Raw genomic sequence first — 13,644 nt, 5'->3', positions numbered from 1 at the left:
TGAAAAACGCTCTGGGCAGCCTAAAAACAGTGAGCAATTCAATAGCAGCAGTTCAATAATCCACAGCTGCAGATCGATCTCTGAATGAAATCTTTTGGAGGAGTTAATCACTGCCTAATCTCGCCCTAACGTCACAGCTGCAACCTCTCCCTATGCTGATCAGAGCAGAGTGACAGGCGGCGCTATGTGACTCCAGCTTAAATAGAGGCTGGGTCACATGTTGCTCTGGCCAATCACAGCCATGCCAATAGTAGGCATGGCTGTGACGGCCTCTTGGGACAAGTAGTATGACGCTTGTTCATTGGCTGCTTTGCAGCCTTTCAAAAAGCGCCAAGAAAGCGACGAACACCGAACCCGAACCCGGACTTTTACGAAAATGTTCGGGTCCGTGTCACGGACACCCCAAAATTCGGTACGAACCCAGTTCGGGTTCGCTCATCCCTACTCATAAAGACTTCATTAGGTTTACATAATATATCTGCACTGGTTTCCTTTTACCTGGCTAATGGACTCAAAAAGTCCCTGCCATTCAGCCAAGAACTTGCTCTGAACCGTAGGAACCAAAATTAATAACCGATCGCCCAGCTTGAACTCTCTAATTCGGGCAGAGCGTTTGTAAACAGTGATCAATTACACTTCTATATGGTGTGGCTACAGTCTCCCATGTCTTCTTAGCTACATCAAGCAAACCCCGGGGGTGTCTAACATAGAGAAACTCAAAATGTGCGAACCCTGTAGAGGCTTGAGGAACTTCCTGGACTGAGAACAATAAATATGGCAACAAACAATACCAACCCTTACCATCTTTTTCAATGGCCTTTTTCAGTATTGCCTTCAAGGTTTTATTGAAATCTCTCTACAAGGCCATGGGTTTGTGGATGGTATACTGAAGTTTTTATCGGTTTAATCTTCAGTATTTTGCATAGCTCGTTCATAAACCATGGACATAAATGGGGTCCCTTGGTCAGTCAAGATTTCTTTGGGGAGTCCCACTCTAGTGCATATATAAAACAACTACATAGCAATAGACTTAGCGGATGAGTTTCTTAAAGGCACTGCCTCTGGGTATGGGATAGCATAATCCAGTAGCACTAAAATATACTGGTGTCCTCTAGCCGACTTGTCTATTGGTCCCACTAAGTCCATGGCGATCCGTTCAAATGGCACCTCAGTAATGGGAAGGGGCACCAAAGGACTTTTGAAATAAGACACTAGGCCTTTAACTGGCATGTAGGGCAGGGTTTACAGTAGTCTTCTATTTCCTTTTAACACCCCAGCCAATAGAACCTATGAAATATCCACATTCAGTGGTTATGGTGACTTGATCAATAGGATTGTTTTTAACATCCCCATGTACACACATCACCCCCATGACCTGTCCAGGTCTCGGAGAAGCGTTACCAGGCTTCCTGAGTCTAGTAGTGCAGTCAGAGGCTACCATTGACAGTCACTTGGCACATCTGAGGACCTGGTATGGTATGGTATTTCCTGGTATGGTATGGCACTGGAGGTGGGGTGTGCAAACAAGGAGCACAGTCGTGCCATATCACATTCCATAGGTTGTCATCATTAGACAGTGTGCTGCAACGTGCTCCGGGTTATATGACACCTTCAACAAACAAAATTACTGGGTTAGGTGTCACGGCTGAGGATGGGGAAAACCCTCAACCGTGCGATGCCAGAAGATGTAAACCACTGCTCGGCCAGGACGAGAGAATTAGGGAGCAGGTCACCTCCTAACGCATCCCTAATCCGTCCCTAACTCCTAGCTGCATGGGCCGACCTTGAAGGTAGGAGGGCCCATGCTCAGGAACCTCGGATCCCTACATACCCTCCGCCAGTCCCTGAACTAGGAGCGAAGGGTAAGACGACCTGTTCCTTCTGGACACGGAGGAACAGGAGTCTCACTGGCCAAGCTGCAGGAAAAAGGGGAACAGAAACAGGCCTATGGATATGGCAGGTGAACTGCACTAGTTCCAGCCACCTGCCACAGCCTTGCTGACTGGATCCCTGTGCTGGCAAGCTGAAGTCCACACAATACAAATTGAACTCAGCACTCACACATCCACACACAGGAACCCAGATCCATAGCTGCACCAAATAACAAAGGAAAACATCAACTTAAACATCACACATAAACTTAAACTTAAACTTATGACCACAAGGGTGGCCCCCACTGGCAGGTGATATAACATAGGAGGCTACTCCAGCTAGCCATGGCTGAAGCACCCCTCAGACTGGAGATTAACACTGAGGCTTTATAGGCCCAAGAAGTCACACCCACACAGACACACCCTCACACACACACAGAAGGGAATTAACCCTTCCAACACCAGGAAGTGTAGTGAGACCACATAAAGGGAAATACACACAAAAACTCACTGCACCTGTTACCGATGACAACGACATGTGCGGCAAACATGTCCTGGGAGCCGGCCAAAAGGCCGAGACACTGCCACCACATGTACTAACACTAAACGTTGCCACGGGCAGCTACAGTGAAGGGAAAATGTCACAGTGCACACCAAACATAAAACAGAGTGCACACCAGACATACAGAGTGTATACATACACACACACACCAACAGGTGTAACTGCATGCACTTGACAGTAAGCAACCTAGCACCAGCTCCGGCTGCTATACTGCCAAGTACAATCACATGTTGCCAGCGGCCCTCACCTGTGGCTGAACAACAACAACCAAACCGCAGGCAACAGCATGCGGACACAGGAGTCACGACCATGACCATGGCTTTAGAACCAGTTTCTAGTGGTTCTCTTTTCTTGCCCACTAGCACTTCCACCCGCTCTCCCTCAGGTTTAATCAACCTCTTACTGGGCTCAGCATAGACCTTAGGGTTACATGGAGCTGCCTTTACTTTATCTGCCCTAGCAATAAGGTTCTCCGCTGTGTTATACCTCTCCACCGGGTTTATCAGCTTGTCAGCATTCTGGGGATCTCTTTGGGTAACCCAGGGCTGTACTGGCACAGGAAGAGAGTGAAGATATCGATCCATCACCACTTTTTCCACCATCTGCTCTGAGGAAGACTACTCCAATTGCAACCACTTCCGAACTAAGCTGAATAGGTCAAACATCTGAGACCTTGGCGGCTTGTCTTTCGCGAATTCGGTAATCGCGAATAAGATTTTTTTTTTCTCCATCAGTAACCTCCCTTCTTACTTGTGGGCCAATGAGAAGACTACAATATCTTTTTCTGAGCTTAGCAACATCCCTAGCAATCAAAAGGAAAGTTACCGACCCCTTACTATATAAGAGCATAAAAGAGAATAGAAGGAAATCAGGCGGCACTGCTTCCACTGATGTTGCCGTAATAATGAACCAGACTGTGATGCGGTACAGTGTACTTCGTAACGTGGTGCTCAGCAAAGAGAGTATGCAGACAGAAGATCGCAACATGAGAGAGAAACGTGACAAAGTTGCGGCACTCACCGGAGTATGAAAATCTTCTTTATTGAAACTTCTCAGAAGGTAGCTGGAGGATCCAGGGGCGGACACAAAGTTGCGAGCGGCGGCGGCCGTTTCGCGTGCGGGATCGCGCTTCCTCAGGCCACTGCTGTGTGGCCTGAGGAAGCGCGATCCCGCGCGCGAAACGGCCGCCGCCGCTCGCAACTATATAAGAACCTCCCCAGCAGCCATTTTCTGCAGTTCTGAGAGAGAGAGCAGTGTCATTGCTGTGCTCTGTGCTTTCATCTGGATCCTATTCCTTATCCAATTACATTAGTTAGCTTATATATATATATATTACAGATAGTTAGGGGGAGATAGTCAGTGTAGGTTATATCCTGATATAGTGTAGCTGATAGGTTCCAGTGCAGGGTGTTAGGTAGTGTGATAGGGATTACTGTTTCTATGCTGTCCATACATACATGATACAGACATAGTTCTGAGAGAGAGAGCAGTGACATTGCTGTGCTCTGTGCTTTGCTGAGTCCTCTGGATTCTTATTCAATTACATTAGATAGTTAGTTAGCTCATATATATTACAGATAGTTAGTGGGAGATAGTCAGTGTAGGTAGGTAGATAGTGATATAGTGTAGCTAATCGTCTGTTGTACATACATGCTACAGACATAGTGCTTTGATGTCACAACAATACTTAGTGCACCAATCAGTAATATCTACTCAGACCTGATAAAATGTCAAGTTGCATGTAAGGCACCAATAATATGCGCATCATTAGTGCCAACTCCAAATTTATTGGAGCACTCTATCTGCATATAAGCTATTGTTCTGCTATGCAGGCAAAATGTAATCAAAAACAGTGCTGTATTGTAAAATACTTACAGTGATCAGGAGTTCTTCCTCACAGTCAGAGTCACGAAAGTTGCTGCCAACCATTTTCTCCAGTCTCAGGAAACTTCTAGCAGCTTGAAAAATGTAGCAAAAGTGACCCACGCCTGTATTGCGCATTCAATACGCGCATATTACATTGCCGATTTTCGCAATCAAGAAAATAATGACTGGAGATCACGAATTCTCAAATGTGCGAATTTATGGCGAATTAGGCCAAGAATTTGCAAAATGTTGCGAAAACGAATATTGCCTATGCTGCTCATCACTACTAGCAACCAACATTGCACGCATCCTCCACCATGTGTGAGACGGAACCATTCAGACAGTCTCTTTTCCCAGGGTTTTTTGGGCATACACAGCAAAACTATACAGACTTGCTTCAGAAAACAAAACAACATTTCATGGAAATAAAAAAAAAGATGCGGTGATAGACTTGTCACCAACTTCTCTGTTTTCACCTAGAGATTCCACTTTGCAAAGTGGCCATGTCCATGGGTCTTCCTCTCAGACCAGCACACACACTGCTCTCTGGCAGCCTTTTAATTATTTTTCCACCTGGTTGAGGTAGGAACACCCGGGATGGAGCATGGGAGTGACCTTCCCACCCAAACTCTTCAGTCTCTCCTAAATCCTGGACCCAAACTCCAGCTACCACAAACTCAGTGATCTAGCATCACTGGACACAACCTACCTCTGAGAGAAGCAGCCTCAGTGATACATACCTGCCATCTATGACCTCACCAATTGAATGTTTACAGGGTCATAGTGAAAAAATATTAATCACCTGTTCGGAGGCGCGATATTATGTGAAAGAGGTGTGATGGAATGTCGGCATCCCCGGCATTCAAGGAGCAACACTGCGCACGCGCAGATAGCGCAAAACAATAAATACATTCCAGAATCCATTTTATAGACTGGATGTACGTAAAATGGTATAATACCGTAAACACGTTCCAGCCTGCGTTCTATAGACCGGATATAGAAAAGATATAAACATCCAAAATGATCATTACGTACTCAATCCAAAACATAGCTATAAAGCTGAATAATAGTTTTATCCTAATGCATTCTGAATGGAGAGCATTCCGTTCAGGATGTATTAGTTCAGTCCCTCTTATGTTTTTTGGATGGAGAAAATACCGCAGTAGTTTTCTCTTCAGCCAAAAATACTGAACACTTGCCGGAATGCCGGCATTAATTTACATTGAAATGTATTAGTGCTGTATCCGGCATTAAGTGTTCCGGCAAAACGGATCCTGCTTTCATGGCTGGATCTTAACAAGGTTTCAAGTAGAGCTTCAACATGCAACAAGAAGAAATGGGAGTGAGACAAAACATTTTTTGAGAATTCAATTTAATGAAAACAACAAATAAACTGAAACAGGCTGTTTTTCAGCTGATCAAAAGTTTAGGACCACACCTCCAAAAAAAAACTAAACCCCCCCCCAAAACAGAAATCCAACTTGCAAACATGAACTCAGTAATGAGTAGCTCTGCCTTTATTGTTGATCACTTCAAAAATGTGTTTCGGCATGCTTGATGCAAGCGTTTCCATGAGGTGAGTGGGAACATTTCTCCAAGTGGTGAAGACGGCCGCACGAAGGCCATCTACTGGAACTGTTGTCCATTTTTGTAAACTTCCCTTGCCATCCATCCCCAAAGGTTCTCAATTGGATTTAGATCAGGACATAGCCAGCGGCCGTTTGACGCCCCTGCACTTCCTGAAGCTCCATTGTTCCACTGAAGGAAAAAGCACCCAGACCATTATGGCGCCCCCTTCACTGTGGCACGTAGAAAACATCTCAGGTGGGATCTGCTTGTCATGCCAGTAACGTTGGAAACCATCAGGACCATCAAGGTTCAATTTTTTCTCATCAGAGAATAAAACTTTCTTCCACCTTTGAATGTCCCATGTTTGGTGCTCTCTTGCAAAGTCCAAACGAGCAGTTCTGTGGCGTTAAAGGAGACAAGGTCTTTGAAGAAGTTTTTTTTTGTTTTTGAAGCCCTTCAGTCTCAGATGCCTTCTGATGGTTATAGGGCTGCAGTCAGCACCAGTAAGGGCCTTAATTTGGGTCGAGGATTGTCTAGTGCCTTGACGGACAGCCAATTGGATCCTCCGGCTCAGTGCTGGTGACATTTTTTTGGGTCTTCTGCTTGACTTTTTTGTTCCATAACCCTCAGGATCATTTAAGAAATTCCAAATTACTGTCTTACTGCGTCCCACCTCAGCAGCGATGGCGCGCTGTGAGAGACCCTGCTTATGCAGTTCAACAACCCGACCACGTTCAAAAAGGGAGAATTTTTTTGCCTTTGCCATCACAATGTGACAGAAAATGACAATGAATCCACATCTTTGCACAGATTTGGCCTTTTAAAGGCATGTGGTCCTAAACTTTTGATCAGCTGAAAAACAGCCTGTTTCAGTTTATTCGTTGTTTTCATTAAATTGAATGCTCAAAAAATGTTCTGTCTCACTCCCATTTCTTCTTGTTGCATGTTGAAGCTACTTGGAACCTTGTTAAGATCCAGCCGTGCTAAATAGGATTTTTTGCCATTTTTTAAGTGGTCTTAAACTTTTGATCAGGATTGTATATTGGCGATTGTAATAATCAGCAATTAATAATGCACATATATTTGCGCAGTACGTGCAACTTCACATTTTAGCAGGTCTGAGTAGATATTACTGATTGGTGCACTAAAAAATGTTGTGACATCACAGCACTATGTCTGTATCATGTATGTATGGACAGCAGAACCTATCAGCTACACAATATCAGGATATAACCTACACTGACTATCTCCCACTAACTATCTGTATTGTATATATATGAACTAACTAACTAACTATCTATCTAATGTAATGACACAGCAAAGCACAGAGCACAGCAATGTCACTGCTCTCTCTCTCTCAGTACTGCAAAAAACTGCAGAAAAATGGCTGCTGGGGAGTTTCTTATATAGTAAGGGGTAGGAAACTTTCCTATTGGTTGCTAGGGATGTTGCTAAGCTCAGACAAATACATTGCAGCCTTCTCATTGGCCCACAAGCAAGAAGCAGGGAGGGATCATAGTTTCAGAATAAAAAAAAAGGTGAATATTCACGAATATGAATATATAGCACTATATTCTAAATACGCGCAAATTCTTAAAGTGGCAATATTCAGGATTAAAATTTGCCGATTCGAATATTCACGCCCAACAATAATGTCCATGCTTATCTTGGCTCAAATTTGGTTAAATACTCTACTTTCTCACTATACTATAGTGAATAATATCAGAACATGCTAGGAAAAAACTGTCTGCAATTTTCATCACAACCACTTGGTGGCCTCATATAGTCAGATATAGGATAGACATCTCATGACCCAGTATCACCAAATCTTGTTTTTTTTTCAAAGCTGATCATCTCACACCACAAACTAGTATATTGTCATTTTTATATTTAGCTTTTTAAAAAATCTAATAACCATAGAAGAATCGGACATCAAACACTGAACTTGTAGTGCGCCGGGGATGCATGTTCAGAAAAATGTTTACAAAAATATATAAATAAAAAATAATTAAAATAATATTTGCCAACAGTCCTGATTTTTATGGGAATCTTCTGTGCACTGGATTTCAAATGGGGTGGAGTGTATGTTAAAGGGAACATGTCAGACTGAAACTTGCGTCTGAGCTGCAGGCAGCAGGTTATAGAGCAGGAGGAGCTGAGCAGATTGAGGCAAATCATTGAGCAGGCACCTTGGATCAATGCGTGAGGGGGTCCCCCCGTGTCGGCGATCGCCGCAAACCGCAGGTCAATTCAGACCTACTGTTTGCGGCTTTTACATGTTGCGGGCGGTGGTGCCATTGGGTCCCCATGCAGCTGTAGGGGGTACCCGATGGCATGGAAGGCAGCGGCGATGCCTTCCGGTGATGAGCCTGTGAGATCCAGCCCCCTGGATCTCACAGGCAGGAAGCTGTATGAGTAATACACATTGTATTACTCATACAGCCAATGCATTCCAATACAGAAGTATTGGAATGCATTGTAAAAGGGATTAAACCCCCAAAAGTTAAAATCCTAAAGTGGAATAAAAAATAAAGTGAAAAAACGTTGAAAAAATAAAGTTTTCCCCCCAAAAAATAAAAAGTTTCAAGTAAAACTAAACAAAAACATAATTTTCCCCAAATAAAATTTAAAAAAAATTGTAAAAATTAGGTATCACCGCGTCCGTATCAACCGGCTCTATAAATATATCACATGAACTAACCCCTCAGATGAACACCGTAAAAAATAAAAATATAAACTGTGCTAAATAAACAATTTTTTGTCACCTTACATCACAAAAAGTACAACAGCAAGCGATCAAAAAGGTGTATGCCCACCAAAATAGTACCAATCTAATCGTCACCTCATCCTGCAAAAAATAAGGCCCTACCTAAGACAAAAAAAAAAAAAAACTGTGGCTCAGAATATGGAGACACTAAAACATCATTTTTTTTGTTTTAAATAAGCTGTTATTGTGTAAAACTTACATAAATAAAAGAAAAGTATACATATTAGGTCCGTAATAACCTGCTCTATAGGAATATCACATGATCTAACCCCTCTGGTGAACACCTTACATCACAAAAAGTGTAATAGCAAGCAATTAAAAAGTCATATGCACCCCAAAATAGTGCCAATCAAACCGTCATCTCATCTCGCAAAAATCATACCCTACCTAAGATAATCGCCCAAAAAACTGAAAAAAAACTATGGCGCTCAGACTATGGAAACACTAAAACAATCTGCCATTTAAATGGCTCTCTGGAAGCGAGAGTTCTTACTCGCTGTTGTAACTGGATCCAGGCAGCAGCTCTGTCAGAACTGACAGGAGAGGGAGGGGGACGGAATGTAAGAGCAGCTCAGGCAGATAACAGGGTCCTCTCCGCTGCTGGGATCTGATAGGTATCTGCTGTACAGCTAAAAATGGTTGAAGGTTTTTTCAGTGCTTCGATATTAGCGACCTATAATTAGGATAGGTTATTAATATAAAATTAGTGGGGGTCTGATGCCCATCACCCAACCAATCAGCAGCTAGCAGGAGCTGTGTCCACGAGAACTGACAGCGTACAGAGCCGGTGTAGACATCTCTGTACCCTGTGTAGTAGCTGTGACTACTCATCAGCCCCCTATTCTAGTCAAATCTAGGACTAGGAGCTTAACTGCAGTAACCTGGCATGACTAGTACGAGGTTGCGGGCAAATCTGGCATGGGAGTGCCAGCTAGCTGTGGCAGAAAAGGATTAGCTGGAGAAGAGGTTAGGCTTGCGCATGCGGCAAGGAGAGAAGTGTATGTTTGCTTTGAGGGTCCTTTAGGGGCTCACTTGAAGCCTGAGGTTAGGGAGAGGATTTGGAGGGACGAATATGTTGAGATATGTTCATTGCTTCTGTTAGAAAAGTTCCTATTTGGATAGGGTTTAGCCGGATGAGAGCAAAAAGGAGGAAGATGAAGAAACGGCGGTATCGGCTTATTCCGCGCACGTTCATGAACTGGTTACAGGCGTTCGCTATTTTAGCTAGTGTGGTAGGGGAGAAAGGGTCAGAGCATTGTTTGGCTTTATTTTGTCATATGGACGCAATTGGGGAGGCTTATCGGGTGTATAATGCTTGCCCTGTAGCACCAATGGATTGGGGCGCAGCCATAGCGAAGTGAGGCTTGACTTAGGGGGAAGTTAGAAAGCAGGAATGGGTTAAAGGGCTTAGGCCAAGGTTAGAGGTCTGCTTGGTGGTTAGGGGGGTGGGTCAGTGGAAGGTTTGGCGGGCTATATATAAGCTAAGCATGTTTGGTCAGGGCAGTCGTACCTGAGAATTGTGGGCAGAATGGAGTCCTTGGAGAACTTATTGGCGGCGGTTAGGGCGACAGCTGAGCAGCACAGGACAGAATGGTTGCAGCGGACCATCCAGGTAGCGGTGGGCGAGCCTTCGGTGTCCCGTGTAGTCCCTCATGGAAGGGTACGTGCTAGGAGGTCCATCCCTCCCGAGTGCTTTAGTTCAGAAGTCACCCCCAAGGTTCGGTGGCGTTTAGGGAGCCCCAGCAGGGACCCTCTGCTGTGGTAGGCAGGGCTAAGATAATCACCCAAAAACTGAAAAAACTATGGCTCTCAGAATATGGAGACACTAAAACATGATTTTTTTTTGTTTCAAAAATGAAATCGTGTAAAACTTACATAAATAAAAAAATAGCATACATATTAGGTATCTGCCGCATCCGTGACAACCTGGTCTAATAAAATACCACATGATCTAACCTGTCAGATGTATGTTGTAAATAACAAAAAATTTAAACGGTGCCAAAACAGCTATTTCTTGTCTACCATGCCTCACAAAAAGTGTAATATAGAGCAACCACAAATCATATGTACCCTAAAATAGTACCAAAAAAACTGCCACCCTATCCCGTAGTTTCTAAAATGGGGTCATTTTTTTTTGAGTTTCTACTCTAGGGGTGCATCAGGGGGGCTTTATATGGGACACAGGTGTCAAAAAACCAGTCCAGCCAAATCCGCCTTCCAAAAACCGTATGGCATTCCTTTCCTTCTGCGCCCTGCCTGTGTGCCCGTACAGCAGTTTACAACCACATATGGGGTGTTTCTGTAAACTACAGAATCAGAGTCATAAATATAAAGTTTAGTTTGGCTGTTAACTCATGCTTTGTAACTGGAAAAAAATTATTAAAATGGAAAATCTGCCAAAAAAGTGAAATTTTGAAATGTTATCCCTATTTTCCATTAATTCTTGTAAAATCAGTTTTGAATACCTTGAGGGCGTAGTTTCTAAAATGGGGTCACTTTTTTTGAGTTTCTACTCTAGGGGTGCATCAGGGGGGCTTCAAATGGGACATGGTGTCAAAAAACCAGACCAGCAAAATCTGCATTCCAAAAACCGTATGGCATTCCTTTCATTCTTTGCCCTGCTATGTGCCCGTATAGCGGTTTACGACCACATATGAGATGTTTCTGTAAACTACCGAATCAGAGCCATAAATATTGAGTTTTGTTTGGCTGTTAACCCTTGCTTTGTACCTGGAAAAAAATGATTAAAATGGAAAATCTGCCAAAAATGTGAAATTTTTAAATTGTGTCTCTATTTTCCATTAATTCTTGTGGAACACCTAAAGGGTTAACAGAGTTTGTAAAATCAGTTTTGAATACCTTGAGGGGTGTAGTTTCTAGAATGGGGTAATTTTTGGGTGGTTTATATTATGTAAGCCTCACAAAGTGACTTGAGACCTGAACTGGTCCTTAAAAAGTTGTTTTTTGAAAATTTCAGAGAAATTTCAAGATTTGCTTCTAAACTTTTAAGCCTTGTAACGTCCCCAAAAATAAAATGTCATTCCCAAAATGATCCTAACATAAAGTAGACATATGGGGAATGTAAAGTAATAACTGTTTTTGTAGGTATTACTATGTATTATAGAAGTAGAGAAATTTAAACTTGGAAATTTGCTTAATTTTTCCAAATTTTGGCAAATTTAGTATTTTTTTAATAAATAAAAATGTTTTTTGTTTTTTTTTTACTCCATTTTACCAGTGTCATGAAGTCCAATATGTGATGAAAAAACAATCTCAGAATGGCCTGGATAAGTCAAAACGTTTTAAAGTTATAACCACATAAAGCGACACTGGTCATATTTGCAAAAAATGGCCTGGTCCTTAAGGTGAAAATGAGCCCGTCTCTAAGGGGTTAATTTGCCCTGTATGGATGGTTCTGGGAATTTTTTTTATTGTTGGATTCAGATGTTGTTTTTTATGCTGATTATGGGAATTGTAATTCTTCTGATGTCTTCTCTGTGTATTTTTTTTATAATTTCTCCATATTCAGATAATATCATTGACTGTATCTTGTTTTATCTTACAGCCCGAGATCCCTACAGACGCCAATGTTTTAGGACCTGATGTAGGTGCAGCTCATGAATATGAAAACTTCAGACCGAATAAATTTTTAAAATAAGAAGAAATCTGTGATAACGTTGAAATGGTCTTTTTACACTTTTGTAGAGTTCATAAAATATATCTGCACTTGTTCTTGGCATCATTGAATTATCTCTGCTGGACCTCTCCTTGCGTATTCTTGGTCGTAATGACTGTTATCCACATTAAAATGTTTTGAAAGCCTCCAAATTCTAAATTAAGCTAAACCCCATAGAGCTCAAGAGTCTTTTTGGTCTAGGAAAGGTAGACAGGTACAAACTATGGGCCAAGTTATATAATCATGTAAATGTGATCACACTTTCATGTTTGTCCTGTTGACATATGACATCTGTGATGTGAAACTCTGCTCAATTATTGTTATTCTACAACCAGTTATATCACAGCTCTCCTTAAAGGGATCGACCTCTGGGTGGGATGGTTCTGTGCTAGTGACAGCCCATTGCATCAGCTCTTCTGTTTGGTTTTAGTTTGTTTTGAGTGTTATTCTGTTTCTTTTGTACCCTATATAAAAAAAAATTACTTTTTATGTTGAACTTTTAGCTTCTTTGAAACATTTTTACCTCTGCTATTTGTACTGCTATATGTTGGTAGCCATGACTTTACAGCTTTTTTTCTGGTGGATGCAGGCAATTTATTAAATGAAGTGATTTAGAGATTTGCTAGTTATACAATTGTCTATTAAAGGGAATGTGTCATCAGAAAAAAAAAAACAGGAGAAGGAGGATAGACTTGTGCTGGCTGGGATGCTGGCCAGTTGTATTTTCCAACAGGATCCAGTGATGCCACCTCTTAAGCTGCAATAGAGCCCTTGTACCTACTGTATGTTTGTGTTTGAACACTTGCGGCTTATTTTAATCCTGCAGATATTGTACATGGCTGTAGTTTTCTGTGCTTGCATTGTGGATGCAAAAAAATTCAAGCACGTGTACCATGTTAGCTACTAGTATGATGTCTTGATGCTATATAAAATATTGATGCTAAAGTAAAATATTGTGGTTTTATACCTCTTAATGGCTAACTAAAATAAATGATGTTATAAGGCAAGCCTTCAAAACTCTCAGATCTCTTCTTCTTGACAGAAAATGGTATCAAACTAAAATATTGTATATTGTTTCTCTTTTTGAGAGCATCAAGACTCCTTGTGGAGAAAAAGCACTACATGGGAGTTGCTCGCACAGCGCTAGAGGCAGCCAGCATTGATGCAGGGCTGGTACATTTTGAGCCTGCATCCACAGTATCAGTGGAATCACCATTTCCCGAGCTTACCACGATATAAGCAGATCTGGCCCTACCAGTTCTTGTGGAGATTTTGGCTGTACATTGCATCTGCTCTTTAGTGCCACCATGGTCACCACCCTTCTCCTCGATTT

The 13,644-nt window shown here is 42.2% G+C and overlaps 1 protein-coding gene across 1 annotated transcript in view; it reads left to right on the top strand.

The window, feature by feature from the left end:
- Positions 1 to 13,345, top strand: part of LOC122929143 (sialic acid-binding Ig-like lectin 12) — a 151,497-nt gene extending 138,152 nt beyond the window's left edge. Inside the window, exon 10 of the mRNA XM_044282637.1 lies at positions 12,201 to 13,345. Coding sequence (XP_044138572.1) covers positions 12,201 to 12,293 — 93 coding nt within the window. The 3' untranslated portion in view covers positions 12,294 to 13,345. The remainder of the gene's footprint in view (positions 1 to 12,200) is intronic.
- Positions 13,346 to 13,644: the final 299 nt, after the last annotated feature.

This window comes from Bufo gargarizans, chromosome 2 (genome assembly GCF_014858855.1).
Source record: "Bufo gargarizans isolate SCDJY-AF-19 chromosome 2, ASM1485885v1, whole genome shotgun sequence".
Lineage (NCBI taxonomy): Eukaryota > Metazoa > Chordata > Amphibia > Anura > Bufonidae > Bufo > Bufo gargarizans.
The sequence above is the reverse complement of the archived record's forward strand: the minus strand, read 5'-3'. Positions and strand labels throughout refer to the sequence as shown.